The sequence below is a fragment of the Malaclemys terrapin genome, chromosome 6 (genome assembly GCF_027887155.1).
Source record: "Malaclemys terrapin pileata isolate rMalTer1 chromosome 6, rMalTer1.hap1, whole genome shotgun sequence".
NCBI classification, from domain to species: Eukaryota; Metazoa; Chordata; order Testudines; family Emydidae; genus Malaclemys; species Malaclemys terrapin.
The window spans coordinates 97520726-97536525 of NC_071510.1; the positions used below are offsets into that span (position 1 = coordinate 97520726).

At 35.3% G+C, this 15800-nt stretch overlaps 1 protein-coding gene across 9 annotated transcripts in view; it reads left to right on the top strand.

Annotated features, from left to right (window-relative positions):
* The window catches only part of PDE4D (phosphodiesterase 4D), a 1107352-nt gene that overhangs the window by 1075239 nt on the left and 16313 nt on the right, over positions 1-15800 (top strand). For 7 of the 9 annotated variants that reach the window (XM_054031502.1, XM_054031504.1, XM_054031503.1 and 4 more), the window contains one exon: positions 13097-13190. In XM_054031502.1, coding sequence (XP_053887477.1) covers positions 13097-13190 — 94 coding nt within the window. Of the gene's footprint in view, positions 1-5255; positions 5516-13096; positions 13191-15800 lie in introns of those variants that run through there. The other 2 variants (XM_054031509.1, XM_054031511.1) reach the window with 2 other exon arrangements.

Consider the following 15800-nt stretch of genomic DNA (forward strand, 5'->3'; position numbering starts at 1 on the left):
CACTTTGTAATCAAGTCATCTCTAAATCTTATTTTTGATAAAATAAACATAATGAGCTTTTTGAATCTCTCACTGTAAAGCATTTGCTCCAGACTTTGAATCATTTTAGTAGCTCTTTTCAGCACCCTCTCCAGTTCTTCGACATCTTTTTAAAAATGTCGATGCCAAAACTGGATGCAGTGCTCCAGTAATGGTCTCACTAATGCCATATACAAAGGTAAAATAACCTATTTACTGCTTCTCGCTACTCCCGTTTATACATCAAAAGATCACACTAGCCCTTTTTGCCACATCATCACACTGGCAGCTCATGATCTACTATAACCCCTAAATCCTTTTCAGAGTCACTGCTTTCCAGGCTACAGTCCCCCATTCTGTAGCTATATCCTGCATTCCTTGTTCCTAGATGTATAACTTTGCATTTGGTTGCATTAAAATGCATTTTGTTTGAATGGGCTCAGATCGCTCCTTATGATTGCCCTGTCATCATCATCGTTTACTATTCTGCAGTATTTGTGTCATCTTCAGATCTTAGCAGCAGTGATTTATATTTACTTTCACATCCTGGATGATAATGTTGAGTAGTGTCAGGCCTAGTACTAATACTTACAGAACACCATTAGAAATAACACCATTTGATGATTATTTCCCATTAATGGCTATTTTTGGAGATCTGTCAGTTAGCCTTTACTTAATATATTTAATGTGCTTTTTTATATTGTATAGTACTAATTTTTTAATCGACAGGTCATGTGTTACTAAGTCAAACGCCTTACAAAAGTCCAGGTATATTATATCTACACTGTTATCTTTATTAACAAACTTCTATAATCTCAAAGAATGAAATCAGGTTTGTACGACAAGACCTATTTTCCATAAAACCACATTGAGTGGCCATAATTGTAGTGCAGTCCTTAATTCCTTATTAATTGGATCTCATCAGCTTTTCCATTATTTCACCTCAGATTGTTGTCCAGCTAACCAAGCTATAGTTACCTGAGTCATCTCATTTGCCCTTTTTTGAGTATTGACACGTTACCACTCTTCCAGTGTTCTAGAATTTCCCTGGCATTCCAAGATTTATTAAAAATTAACATCAGCAGCCAGAGATCTCTCCTCATCCAGCTCTTTTAGGACTCTTGGCCTGCAGATTTAAAAATATTTATTCCAGTATCCCAAGTATATGTTGTTTAACATCTTACCTTAGTTACTAGTGGTCTGGAAAGTACTTCATCATCCTTATGTGATACAAGCAAATCATCCTGATTCTTAACAAATACCGAACAGAAATATTTATTGAACACTTCTGCTTTTTCAGCTGCATCATTAACAATTTTACCATTCTCATTTACCATACTCATTATCTGGGGAGGAGAATCCTTGGAATATCCCATTTTACCGTTATGCACATTAAGAGCACCTTTTGAGTGCCTGAATTTCTGCTGTTTCCCAGTTTGTTCTTTCCTTGTTCCATTTTATCCTAGGCGGTTATTGTGCATGACTGCTATTTACTGTAAATGCTTCTGTCCTACACAATCTCCTATGACCCAATAGTGACTCATTCCAACTTTGGGAACTGAAAATGAGAATCGGCCAAAAAGATTACTGCAAACGAGTCATATGTTTGAATTCTCCAAGTTTAAAGTTGTGAGGTGGTCCACAATATTTTTCCTCCCAGCCAAAAGTCAGGTGACATGTTAGCGTCACCAGCAAAATGATGATGGTGAAATATATTGGGTGACTTGCCAGTTCCTATCAGGATGGGTTAATGGTTCTAAAGCAAATTATAGATTTATTCCATGGTGTGTGAATTAGTTATCAACAGTTTAAATCACTACTAATATAAGTCACACTGTAACAGCCATCAGCTGAAAAGATTGCAAGGCTATTGCATGTTGCGGGAATTTCACTCTGCAAACTCAGCAAAGTATTCATGTAGTTTTATAGAAATCCTGTAAACATCTTTAAAAAAAACTTGCAAACTCTTTCATGAACCCACAAACCTCATCACAGGAATTTAACATTTTCTAGATGATAAATATCAGAGGGGTAGCCGTGTTAGTCTGAATCTGTAAAAAGCAACAGAGAGTCCTGTGGCATCTTTAAGACTAACAGAAGTATTGGGAGCATAAGCTTTCGTGGGTAAGAACCTCACTTCTTCAGATGCAAAATGTAATTTTCTTCTTCACTAAGGCCTTATCTATACTAGAAAATTAAGTCAGTTTAAATACGTCATTCATGGGCATGAAAAATCCACACCTCTAAGCAGCATAGTTAAGCTGACCTAAGTCCCCATACAGACAAGAATTCTTCCGTCAACCTAGCTACCACCTCTTGGGGAGGTGAATTACCTACTCTGACAGGAGAACCCCTCAGCATTCTACACTGAAGCTCACCGCTGTAGCATTTTAAGCGTAGACACGCCCTAAATTGTAATTTTAAAGTAGATTTGTCCTCATTTCATATATTAATCTAGAGAATAATATTCAGTAAAATATAGTATTTTCAGATAGAGTAGCAGTAGGCATAATTTTTTTAAAGTGCTCTTTTAAAATATTCCTTCCCTGAAGCAGCTTTTGTATTTTTAGCAAAGATGTTGAAAAAATTTTCATATTGTATTTAAGGACTAGCTTTAGCTAACTCTCGAACCAGACTTAACATGGCAAAATAAGAATATTGGTTGGAAACACCATTGTAATGTTCATTCTTACAATACACTGCAATGAGAGCTTCACGAATGCAGGTTTCATCCAATACATAGTAAAATATATGTTGGCTGTTAATGTAGTACCTTCCATGTCATGGTTTTCACCTCCTCCCTCAACAGTAGGAATTTCCTGCTGGCTCTGTGGACTGTAACATCTTCTCCCTGGTGTTAAGCATCCAGAGTTGCCCCACAGACTCTATTAAAAAGAATCATATTGGAGGGCCACTGAAAAGGTGTTGGAGCCCCTGACTATTAAACTTTTCTCAGAAATGTCTATGGGGCCGATGAAGAAAAATGTGATTCCCTGGCCCTGCATAATTCACCACTCTTGGACTGCCTGTCCCAACCCCTTCCGCATCCCCAGATTTCTAAGAGCATTCTGCAGAGTCTCTGAAAATGAAACAATGCCACAGATGTGCCATACAAGCAGAGCAGGAGAGAGCTGCCAGAAAATGCCCCTCTCTGCATGCAAATCGCAGGGCAATAACCTGTGCCCATTTAATCCAAACAAAAAATTTAAGGAAATTGTGTCTGCGGATTTTTCATAGCCCTCTTCTGTAACTTTTAAGGCCAAAGTTTTATTTACATCATTTTCACCATATTTAATTTGAAAAATCAGCAAAAGATATGTTTAATTTGTAATTTTGGTAACAGATAGGTGGCAGCAGTGCTCATCTGCAGAAGCTGACTAAAAGTGAAAACAACATAACATATGTGGCCTGCTGCTTTCAAGCTAAATAAAAAGCACTTATCTAGCATATAGCTCACAGTACTATATAGTAGGTGAGCTGTGTCCTATGACAATGGTTCTTCATACTGTACATTTTTTCCTCAAATACCTTTTTGGAGTCATTTTAATGTTCTGCTGAGGCTGTAGTAGCCAACCTGTTTCAAAAGGTAAAATATTTTATGGACATTTCCTCTATATAAGCCCAGAAGAGTGAGGCACATTGGATTGTGTCTCTGTGTGTGTAAGAGAATATTTTTCAGTAATGTATTCACTCAAATCTTGTTACATTTTTGAAATATACAATAACATTTCATTGTATAATATTCTCCTTATCAATATACTGTACATTGTGCCAGAGGTATGTGGTGACTGTTCCTGCTTGCTGTATTTCTATTGCATTCCAGTTCTCCTATAAGGAGATCTGTTAATTTTATTATTTTTTGTGTGTGATTGATTTTGCTAGGGTTTGATTCCCTTTCAAGCACTTAGCACTGCTGAGATTGCTTTCTAGCATCATCACTCAGTGGGGTAAAAGCCACTTCAACCAAAAGCTCCCTCATGACTATTGTCAGTCAGCATCTTCCAATGAATCAGCAGTGTGGGCTAAGATTGAATGCTGGACCTCATTCATCTTGTCTTTAGGCATATCACCATTGTCACGTTAGAAAATGGTCCCTTCTTATGATACAACAAAGACTCTGAAATTTGTCGCAGTAGTGCACAAGTTTTACACCAACTGGTGCAAATAATTTATTCATCTTTTTGAGTTTAATTGCTTGCCGAGTGGCAGATACAAGCATATTTCATTTAGAGCTCTGAGTCAGCTCATTGACATGCATCACTTTTTAACTAATCACTTCTTTTCTGTGAGGTATAACTGTAATTAATTACATTAATCTGGTATGACACTAGAGTGAAAAGTCGCATAGTTACAGCAAGAATTTCATGACTACAGTGCCTTTGTTCTGCTTTCTGCATGGAAGCTTTACTTGTATTTAGAACTGTAAGATTGTAGGTTGGCTTGTGAATTATTCCATCTTAATAATAGGTGATTTTTATCTGCTGAAATAGCAGAACGTTTTGAGTTAGCAGACTGATCCATGACCAAGCAGGAATTGATCTGTTTTTTAATTCAGATGGCATCGAAAGAAAAAGCATTTTCATTGCTACAGATGGTCACATATGTTTAAGAATCCTGGAAGCTTTATTCTTCTGAGTTTCCATTACTCATAAGATTCAGATGTGTTCCTTTCCCACATAAAAAGTTAAAGAGACTGGACAAATGACATGTAGTGTGTGTAGAATACCTGCTGTATCTTTTTTTTTTTTTTTAGGATAGGTTCGACATTCCCTTTGAATGGAGCTGGCAGATGATACTGACAATAAAAAAAAGTTAAGCTAATCAGTCTTTTTTTTCTTTTTTGCGTGGAGATAATGCTAAAGGCAGGAATGCCATTATTAAATTTAGCAATTTAGCATAGAAAAGAAGAAATATTCTGTTCCCAGGAGATTCACCCATGTTAACCAATCAGAAATTAGCATACAGCATGTCTTTATCCCCTGCATTGATATCTTTTAGGATGAAATACAATTGGCTCTTAGTTGGGGTTTGTGGGAGGGATTAGTTGACACTGTTCGTGACTTTCCCCTCGGGTCCTTATTTGGTAGCTGTTGATAGAACCAGTCTTTCCAGCAGCTGAGCATCTTGACATACATTATTCATTAAGTCCTGGTGTTCAGGAAATATGCAGATCCTTAGCTCTTTAGATATTTCTTCAGCTCATCCAATCTGTCTCTTCAAGCTAGTCCTTGAACGTCTGGAGTCTTACAAATGGCATTTATACAGTCAGAAGACCGCACAATTGGATTTCATGTCCGAATACCTCATATCTACCTAATTGCAGAGAACCTTCAGATGAGAAAAAATAACTAAATAATAATAACAACCTTTCTTCTGGAGACTCTTTTACAGTATCAGATAGAGAAGAACTAAATATTTTTAGTTAAACTGGTAGTATAAAAAATCAAAAATGCCTGAAGCAAACTATTTACTCTCAGTTTCTTGGGGCTACATTAAGGTAGGATTTTGTTTTATCTTTTATGAACTTTGATTTGCAATGTATGAATAATGGACAGTATGTTTGTTTGGGGGTAATATAATTGTGAAGATGAGAATCAGAAAAGAGAGCCCCCTTTAAGCAATAATAGTGCACCACACTGTATACATTCTTCCCCAGGAGGTATATTTGTATATTTTAAAATATTATTCATATATAATAAAAAGTAGGTGATAACGGTGTAGTCCTTATTTAGACCAAACACATGGTGTGTAGCTGCCTATGTAAAGTTAAAAGAAAATCAGTAGAATTATTTTTTTAAAGATATTTTAACAGACTCATGCTACCAAAATAGCCTTTTTTAGACAGGAAAAAGCTGTTCTAGAAAATAAAGTTGAGATACTGTACCATATGCTAAGGAATGTGTGATTATAGTGAATGGGTTGAGAATAATGGCTGAATGTATGACTCATATTGGTTTTTATTAGCTGAATTACTGTGCAATTATGAATGGTATGTTTAAGTAGCATTTTCTTTTTACCCTCGTGTGTGTGTGTGTGTGTGTGTGTGTGTGTGTGAGAGAGAGAGAGAGAGAGAGATTTTCTTTAAAGCAGAAAGAGACTGAAAATTGTGTTCTCTGAGTACTGAACTATGTTGAATGTGGAACAACTTCAAATTAGTTTTAACCTGTAATACTGCTAGCAAATAAAATATAAAGCAGCTTATCTCTTACGGAAATCTTTGCATTGATTAATTAAATCAGTATTGTAATTAGCACACAGTGCAGAATCAGCTTAGTACAAAATCATATTTGGGCATTATTTGTCTTCTAGTTATATGTCTGCATATGCATATAAAAAATCTGGGTTGCCTTGCTAATTTTGTTCATGAAGTATGTATTAAAATACAACTTCATCATCAGACATTTAACATGCAATAGCTGTTCCAGATTATAGTGTTTTAAATAAAATTGTTACTGTGTATTCATTCTAAACTAAACAGTCCAGTATAGGAACTAAATTATTTTGCTAAATATAATGCAGACATTGTTTTCACCTAGAACAAGATTTTTTATGCCCGGTTGTATTAATACTAAGAGGATCACAGCTTTGTCTTAGAATCTTAAAAATGAGAAATGGAAAACCCCTGTTACGTCATTGTATCCACTCTCTGCTAATGCAGAATTGTTACAGTATATTCACTAATATTTTATTCAGTCATCTGTGAAGAGAATGTTTTTCATTATGCCAGTTAGCTGGATTCTCTTATCATTTATGAAAATCTAAATTGAAATTATTTTCTATTCTCCTGAGTACATCTAAATGTTAAGCATTTTAAAAAATTCTTTCAGAAATATTTCCTAGACAATCACACAGTTACTTATATTGCTCCTATTTTCTAAAACACAGGTGTTCAACCAGTTTTCCATCTCTCTGCTGAAGTCTTTAAAATGGGTTGATCTTTTGCTAATTGAATTTTAGTAGGCAATATAACAGCTTTACCTGATTAGACATGATGAAATATGTCTTCTGTGCATGGTAGCTTCATACAGTGTGCATAGACAATGGTTTTAGCTAAGAAGCTGAATAAGTATTTGTACAAAATTTTGGTATATTATATTGAGAAATACATTGCACAATGTAAGTATTTTGGGAAAATCTTCCAGCCATAAAGATTTGATCTTGTCTTCTGACAATAAATATTTATAGAATTTAGGACATTTCTGAAATTCTAAAGAAGAAAAGACTGTCCTGGATACAGTGGACCATAACACATTTAAAACTGTTACTGAATAATAGCTTTACATATTTCTGTATGCTTTGGAAAGTGCCTCATATTTTGTTAAAATATTTTTGAGAGAATTGATTGTCCCTATGGAATATTCCTACATGGTTTACCAAGAGCATTTTTCTTTACACCAATAAATGTCATTTATCTCAGAGCTGAGATGTATACAATATATATCCCTTTAGCACACTTGTACATAAAACCTTAAGCATGACCTTGAGGTTTATTAAACACTGTGGGCTCAAACATGAAATCTTCATTCAGGCAAGACTCCTATTGAAAGGTAGTTTTGCACTAGTAAAGAGTACCTAAGGACTGAGCATTAGCCAGTAGGGCCAGTCGATATTAAATAGCTTTTCTGTCACATCTGGGGGTTTTTTAGAATGTAAAGATTTACAAATATGCTGCAATAAAATTAATTTATCTTTATTTTAGTTCTAGAACTATCTTTTTCATTGTTTTAATCAGTGTTCCAGAGTGGCTTTGTCCATGAAAGCATTGAGATTGAGGGATTGGAAAGGCTATGGCCAGTTTGTCCAAAAACTGCCTGCTTCCACTAGCCACAAATTCTGTGTTGTTGCAGGAGGGTGCAGTAGACTGCAGCCATTAATACACCCTTGAGCTGCAGCAGAATGGTTGAGTAGGTGCCCCCCATATATTGTAGGCGGGATTCAGTGTATTCAAACACATTAACAGCTCCCTGCATGAAGCCCCTTTACTAAAGCTTTGTGCTGAGGACAAGATTATCACAAAAACTATGTGAAAGTTTTTAAATTTTAACCGCAAAAAGCTGTAGATATAAAATTAAACACACAAGCCAAATGATTTTATTACCATAAATTTGCTTTGAACCTAATTACCATCCTTGAGACTTCAAGGTTCAACCCACTGTAAATATAACCCCAGAGAAATGTTACATGTATGTAAAGGGTGTTGACTGAGAACATTAATACTGCAAGAAATTGTCAGAATTCTTCAAAGAACCATTGCAAGGTGTTCTGCACAGAGTACTATAAAAATATCATTTGTATTTTATCTCCTCTATAACAAAATAATGTTTGAATAAATTCTTAATAAAGTAAACATAGACACAAATGAAAATTCTGTGAAATTTGGAATATGTATTCTAGGCTTCAGCCCAAAACAAATTGAAATGACTAGGAAGCTTCTAATCTAATTTATAAGAACACTCATTGTTTGGAGATAACCACAGTATTGAGAAAAAAGCCCCAGTCCTGCAAATACTTCAGTATGTGCTTTACTTTAAGCACGTGAGTAGTTCCATTATAGGCCTGCTCACATGTTTAAAGTTAGGCATATATACAAATAATTGCAGAATATGGTCCAAAATAAGCAGTGCTATTGTACTGTAATACTTTTGTGGCCTGAAGCTAGATATTTAGTATTACTTGAATATAGTGTCTATGCTATAGTTTTCTATAGTAATAGTAAAAGGAAAAAAAATAAGGTCTAATAGAAACATGTAAGAATTGAAACCAGGGTTTCTGCTATCTTCAGAGATTTTTCAGTAATTACATTATTAGATGTGGCATCACTCTAGGGTGACCAGACAGCAAGTGTGAAAAATCAGGACGGGGGGGGGGTAAATAGGAGCCTATATAAGACAGAGCCCCAAATATTGGAACTGTCCCTATAAAATCGGGACATCTGGTCACCCTACATCAGTCTCCATTGTGAAAATACATGCTACTGACCCATTGGACACATTACAGTGGGGAATTCCCAATGGTGAATAGCTTAGCCTATGCATTCTTCAGCCAATGGACTTTGACAGTTTAAAGGGTTTGGTATATCATTTTTGCTTTTAAAAAGGGTCTGGAATCTGAAGTGAGTAAATCCTTCTCCGATTCTCACTTGCTAGGCACGTTGTAAAAGGAGAATTCGGTGTACACCTAGGTCTGCCAGTATAATAGCTACACTGTATGTTGTAAATGTATCTTAGGAGCAATAGATTTTGCATATTATGAATTTAAAAATTATTTTAAATTGTGCAGTAGTTGGTTTAGGTTTTTTCAAAATACAACTTTTTAATCATTTTAACATTATCTAAAATTAATAATTAACAATAATTATTCCAAATTTTGGCTGGCTTTTATTTATGCCATTTTGAAACCCTAGAGTTTTCTCAAACAAGCAATTTTATTTCTTTGATCATGAATGTGCAGTGTCTGGAAATGTAAAAGCACTTTTTAGCTGATCAATATTACTATTTCTGTAACTTACAAATCATCAGGGTATAGACATTTTAACCAAGTTTCATACACTTAGGGAGGCTTTTACTTGCAGGCTGGGAAATGTATACTCTGCTGACCCACAGCTGTGGCAAGAACCTGTGTGATTTAAGCTAAGATCTTGCAGTGGGCCATGTGAGTGCCACGCACAGTTTCATTCTAAAACGACAATGCATGGATGAACAAACATGCTGTGAGTTGATGCTGCAGGGCAACATATTCTGCTTGCCTTTTGAAGTGCACTCTTGGCCCCAGTAGAAGTCAATGAGAGCCCAGTGAAACCAGCAGGAGAGAACATGGCCCAAATTGTTATGACTATTATTATTATTATTATTATTTTATTATTTGATTTATTGTTTCTTGAAAGAACAGAATACTGCATGTGAGAATTTCTGAATTAAAGAGTATCAAATAATAAACAACTACAGTAAACTAGCATATGATCACAACAACAACAAAAAATCTGGACTGTTTCATCACTAACCCAATCCTCCATTAGAAACTCAAACACATGAACATCTGTATGTTCCTGAGTGTTGTCTGCCTAATAACAGCAGCATCATTGCTCTCTTTCACTGGCAGCATATGTTATTTCAAAGACTAACTTTATAAAGGACTTCAACAGAACATACATCTTAGTGCTGATAAAGTCATCTAGCTTTGTCATATTTAATTAAAAAAGAAAATCAATGTTAAACACTGTCCAGATGTTTTTAAAATGAAGTTAGCAAATCATATCAAAAGCATTGTTGGTTGTACACCTTAAGTATGGGAGATAAACTGAAGAATAGATTTGGGATTTATACTTCTAATCTGGTTGAAGGCGAAGGGTGAGATCCTGGATTTTACTCCAAATATTGTGTTAGTGACCTTTTTGTTTGTTTTGTGGAGGTTTGGAGTTGGTAGGAGCCTTATTTTAATATTAGTATCCCTATTATCGAATAGCAGGAAAGTAGAAAGCATTGACCAATATATTTGTACAATTTCATACTGTGTGGCAGTCTATATTAGATTATATTGTTTAAAATGACCTGTGCATATGATGGGCAGATGAGAGACCAAGGATCTGCATCAGGCCGGTTACTGTGAAATTAAAGAGAGTGTAGACTTTTTAAGCAGTTCTCATGGTCAGCAGAAATTCCAGGACAGTCTTTCCTAGGTGATAAAGACTACCATTAATGCTGTGCTACATCTACAAAAATGAAAGACAGAATTGTCTAGGTGTATACATCAAGGAAGGAAAGGACCTGTTGTCAGTGGTAACTGGAATTAAGCAACAAAGAGTCCTGTGGCACCTTATAGACTAACAGACGTATTGGAGCATAAGCTTTCGTGGGTGAATACCCACTTCGTCAGACGCATGTGGTGGAAATTTCCAGAGGCAAGTATAAATATGCAGGCCAGAATCAGTCTGGAGATAACGAGGTCAGTTCAATCAGGGAGGATGATGCCCTCTTCTAGCAGCTGAGGTGTGAAAACCAAGGGAGGAGAAACTGCTTTTGTAGTTGGCTAGCCATTCACAATCTTTGTTTAATCCTGGCACATGATGGCGTATATTACATTGGTGGATGTGCAGGTGAATGAACCGGTGATGTTGTGGCTGATCTGGTTAGGTGATGGTGTTGCAGGTGTAAAAATTGTTGCATGGATTGGTTCCTGAGTTAGAGTTACTAACAACCACACACCGCACCATAGTAACTCTAACTCAGGAACCAATCCATGCAACAAACCACACACCGCACCATAGTAACTCTAACTCAGGAACCACTGCATTTACTATCTCTACCATCTTTGCTTCCATCTGGACATATGATCAGCCCAGGAAGCTCTCTCTATGAAATCTGAATTCTCTCTCTGTCATAAGCCAAAAAATGCTCAATTTTGATCTTGGATATACTACACTGGAGCATACTATTACACACTTCTAAAAATTAGAAACATATTACATATGCAGAGTTATGGATTTTACGAACTACATGGCAACACACAACAACATAAGAAATCACTGGCTTTTAAAACCTAATTCAGAGCTACAATGTTGCTATGTTTAAACATCAAAAAATCATGAATTGGGCTCCAAAAATCAAGTGGCTTAAAAATAAACATCATAATGTCAATGACATACAAATACAATTCAAAAATATTTAATAATATTCACTGTACAAGGCATCCTGGAAGAAAGGGCTTCAGTGACATAATGCGGGGAGCTAATTTTTTCAGCCTGCTTTTCCAGCTAAATGACAGAAAAAGAATAGGATTAATTATCAATTTTCAACATGGCATAATGTGTGGGGTGTCTTAGGGACATGTTCTGGGGCCATATTTAATATGATGATGATATGGAAAAGGAGGTGAAGAACAGTGAGATAGGAAATATTTGCAACTAATTGATACAAATTATTTGAGTTATTCAAGACTAGAAAATATTGTGAGATGTTTCAGAGAAACCTTACAAAACTAGGTGAAAGGGTAGCACAATGACTGATGAAATTCAGTGCTGACAAATTCATGTTAATGTATATTGGAATAAGTAACTTGAATTGCTGAATACTATTTACTGTTCCTCATAATACAAAGGATAAGGAGATGTTCAATTACATTCAAAGGCAACAAATGTAAAGCTTTTTTTTACAATGTGTAATTAACCTGTGGAACTGACTGCCACAAGATATCCTCAAGGCCAAGAGTTTAGTAGGATTCAAGAAAGGATTACACATTTATATGGATAACGAGAATATCCAGGTACATAAATAGGATACATATATATGTGAACCATTAGCTGCTGGGGGCAGTAAGAAGGAAACTTCATCTGTAAGCAAGTTATTTCTCTGAAGCCTCTGCTACTACTCCCTGTCAGAGACATGATATTGGACTTTCATCATTGACCTGATCCAGTGGGCAATTCCTATTTTCCTTTGTTTCAAAAGAAAATAAAACAAAAACCACTTCCAAATGGATAGCTTTTGTTATGGGTTTAGAGTAAAGAAGAGATACTGACATGTTTGATCCTTCCTACAAAGATATTTGAGCTTCTGAGTTATTTAAAAAAAAAATACTTGAGAAAATTGCAAAATGTATGGCAACAAACCATATGGAAAGAGTGAGTGTATGTGTATGATAAGGAGAGCTATAGTACAGAGTCGTTCAAAAGTGATGGTTTCCCATTCCTTAGCACAACTAAAGAGTGTTCCTCTGTGTATACATAGAATATAACTTAGTTATTTCTCTCCAAATTTAAAATTCAGAAGATTGAAATAGCAGAAATAGTAGTTATATTCATGTGTGCACATGCTTGCAGTTAGAGTTTTCAATAGCTCACACGGTCCCAATGTCTCTGACACCGAATCTTTGGGGAATATCTATCTTTAAATTCTGTCTTCTAACTATGGAGAAGTTCCGAAGTAAAGCAATATTATTTTGTGTTGTTATTTTCACAATTCATCTCTCAGTTTACTGTATCTTCTGAATATAATGTATTTATTTATTATAAATCAATAGCATGAGAAAATTGTAAGTTAACTGTTTCTTAACAATTAACATGCTTTTTTTTTTTTCCCCCCAGTTTAAAAGAATGCTCAACAGGGAGTTGACCCACTTATCTGAAATGAGCCGATCGGGCAATCAGGTCTCAGAATATATATCAAACACATTCTTAGGTAAGAATATATTATGGGAGTGATTTGTCTTTTTAGTAGTTATGCATTTCATAAACTACATTGTTTAGTATTTGGACAGAGAGATAATTATAAATTGATAAAATTAGCTCTCTGCATAAATTGTTGCATATATACATTTTGTGTTGCTGTTTTGCTCAGAAAGTTGTTGAGTACTGTAGCAAAGTGTTCTGGTTAAAGACGTATTCCTATGTATTCCCATGAACTGTTATAGTTAACATGAAATAATCTTGCCTATTACCAACATAATTGAGGAGGGATTAGTATAGTGAATTGTTTGATAGATTTAAAGATTTAATCCTTGCACCCAGTTCTAATTTTGCCCAGTACAGAAGTTATATGGTTATACTATAAAGGCATCTTGATCTGATGAAAGTACACAGCTAAAAATAATCTCATTGAATCTCTCAGCACATGGTTGTGGTGCATTGGCATTCCCCATCTGCGGATAGAGCGGGTGATAAAGATGACTGAGTCAACATCTGAACAGATTTCTGCTAGGAGAATAACTTCAGCCAAGGAACTTGTGGTGGGGAGGGCTTGGTAACCATGACATTGTATTAGCAGGTATGAAGATAATAATGGAACAGTCCTCTCAAGTCCCACCTGTGTGATTTTGTAAAGAAAAAAGATGTATTGCTATTTTTAAATAAATAAAAACAATATTCTATATTTGTGTATATTGAAGATAGATATAGAACATGCTAATTTAAACATGGCTTGAAGACACGCACACACTTAGCCTATTTAAGATTGTGAATATAGGTAGGGACACATGGGTATGTCGAGATTAGGATTAAAAGGCATTAAAATATATGTTAAAATATAGCGTGAATATGTGTGTGTGTTTAAACAAATTTTATCCAAGTCTACAATACCCTCAATTAATTGGTTAAAATGGTGTCCATTTAATTTATTCACTGTTTTAGTAGAATGCCCAGATTCACCTGCACAGTAAAGTTTACCTGCTTGTGTGAGAAGTGAAACTCTATTGTACAGTTTCAGGAATATTTAGAAGTTCAGGATAAGGCTGCCTGAGGAGATGACCCACTTAGAAAGTGCCTCTCACATCCTCTGACTGAAAAGACTGAGCTATCAGCATCTTTGCATGTTTTCACGTGAAAAATTAAGAGTCATTTTGACAGGAATAAAAAATGCAGCTGTCAGCCTTTCACATGTGACCTGCATCTTTCAAGCAGAATAAGCTCTGGAGAGACAAACACTTAGAATCTACTGAGAATTAATATTGTCTTTCTGTGGTTGGCATGCAAATAAAAAACAATATATTAATAAATAAAAGAAATGAAAATGTAAGGGTTTGCAACACGACTATCTCAGTTACAGAACTCTCCTTAAATATATTATAAGAAGAACATGCATATAAATATATAGATTCAGAACAACAATGTGTGGAAGGAAAATGTTCTTACAGAACATTTAAATGAATTTATGTCTTGTTAACCAAATTCTGCATTTTCCCCCTTATTTCTTTAATACTCAACCCATCTGCTGTACATTTTAAAGACCTACTAACATTTGAAAGCTAGGAACATTTAGTGAGAAAGATAGGGTTTTACAGTTTTGCTTTGAAATATAGGCGCTGCACTCCTAATCAGCGACAAATGCCTTAAATATATATATATATATATTCTCTTGGTAGAGAATCAAGGCTCCTACAGTGTATATTCATACATAAACAGTGTGATTAACCAGTTCTCTTCTAGACAGATAATGTAATGGAACCTAGCAACCAGTATAAAATAATCTGCTGTAAAAACCATATCAATATGGGAAATTATCTTATTTTAAACATACAAAAGGTGATCAGTACTAATAGCATTAGCTGCCCATATTTAACAAAACATGAGGAAATCCCATGGAATTCCATGGCAGATCTCAAATCTTTCAGACAGACACTTTCTTTCACTTGAATTAATCTGACAACTCAGTTTATAATCCTCCCCGTTGATGGATCTAAACTTTGTGCATATGACCGAAACCATAAACATCAAGGTATGCACACGAGTCACTGCTCTTCATCTGTTGTCTCTTTTCACCAGTCAAGAACTCTCCTCCTCCCCTGCTTTTCTAATTAGTCAGAGAGTGGGATGGGGAGAGGGAATTATGCTGCAGGCTAAAAACTTGGTGACATTTTTACATTCTCTTTGCTGTGATTTGTTCGGAATTCTCTGCATTTTCCAGTGGTTGCAAACTCCTGAAAGATAGACAATAAAAACTGAAGGAGCAAACACAGTAATCCAGAAATGCCACTGCATTCCCTATGCAGTTTCACTCTGTCCATTAAAGATGACCAGCACAGGAGGGGAAAAGATGTTTGTACTTTTTTTATTTTTAGGATATATATGTACACATATAGAAGGTCAAAAGGCTTGTTGGCTTGTTTAGAAGTGTATTTTTAATTATTTTCCCTGATAATTTTTATGTTAGAAATATCAGTCCTTGACTTTCCTGGTTTTGCTGGAGGACTCCTTGAAGGACTGGAGAACACATGGTGGTATTACATCACAAAAGATAAGCTTGAGAAATTGAGAAGGAAACATTTTAAATCAAACTGTTTAAAACTCTTTGCTT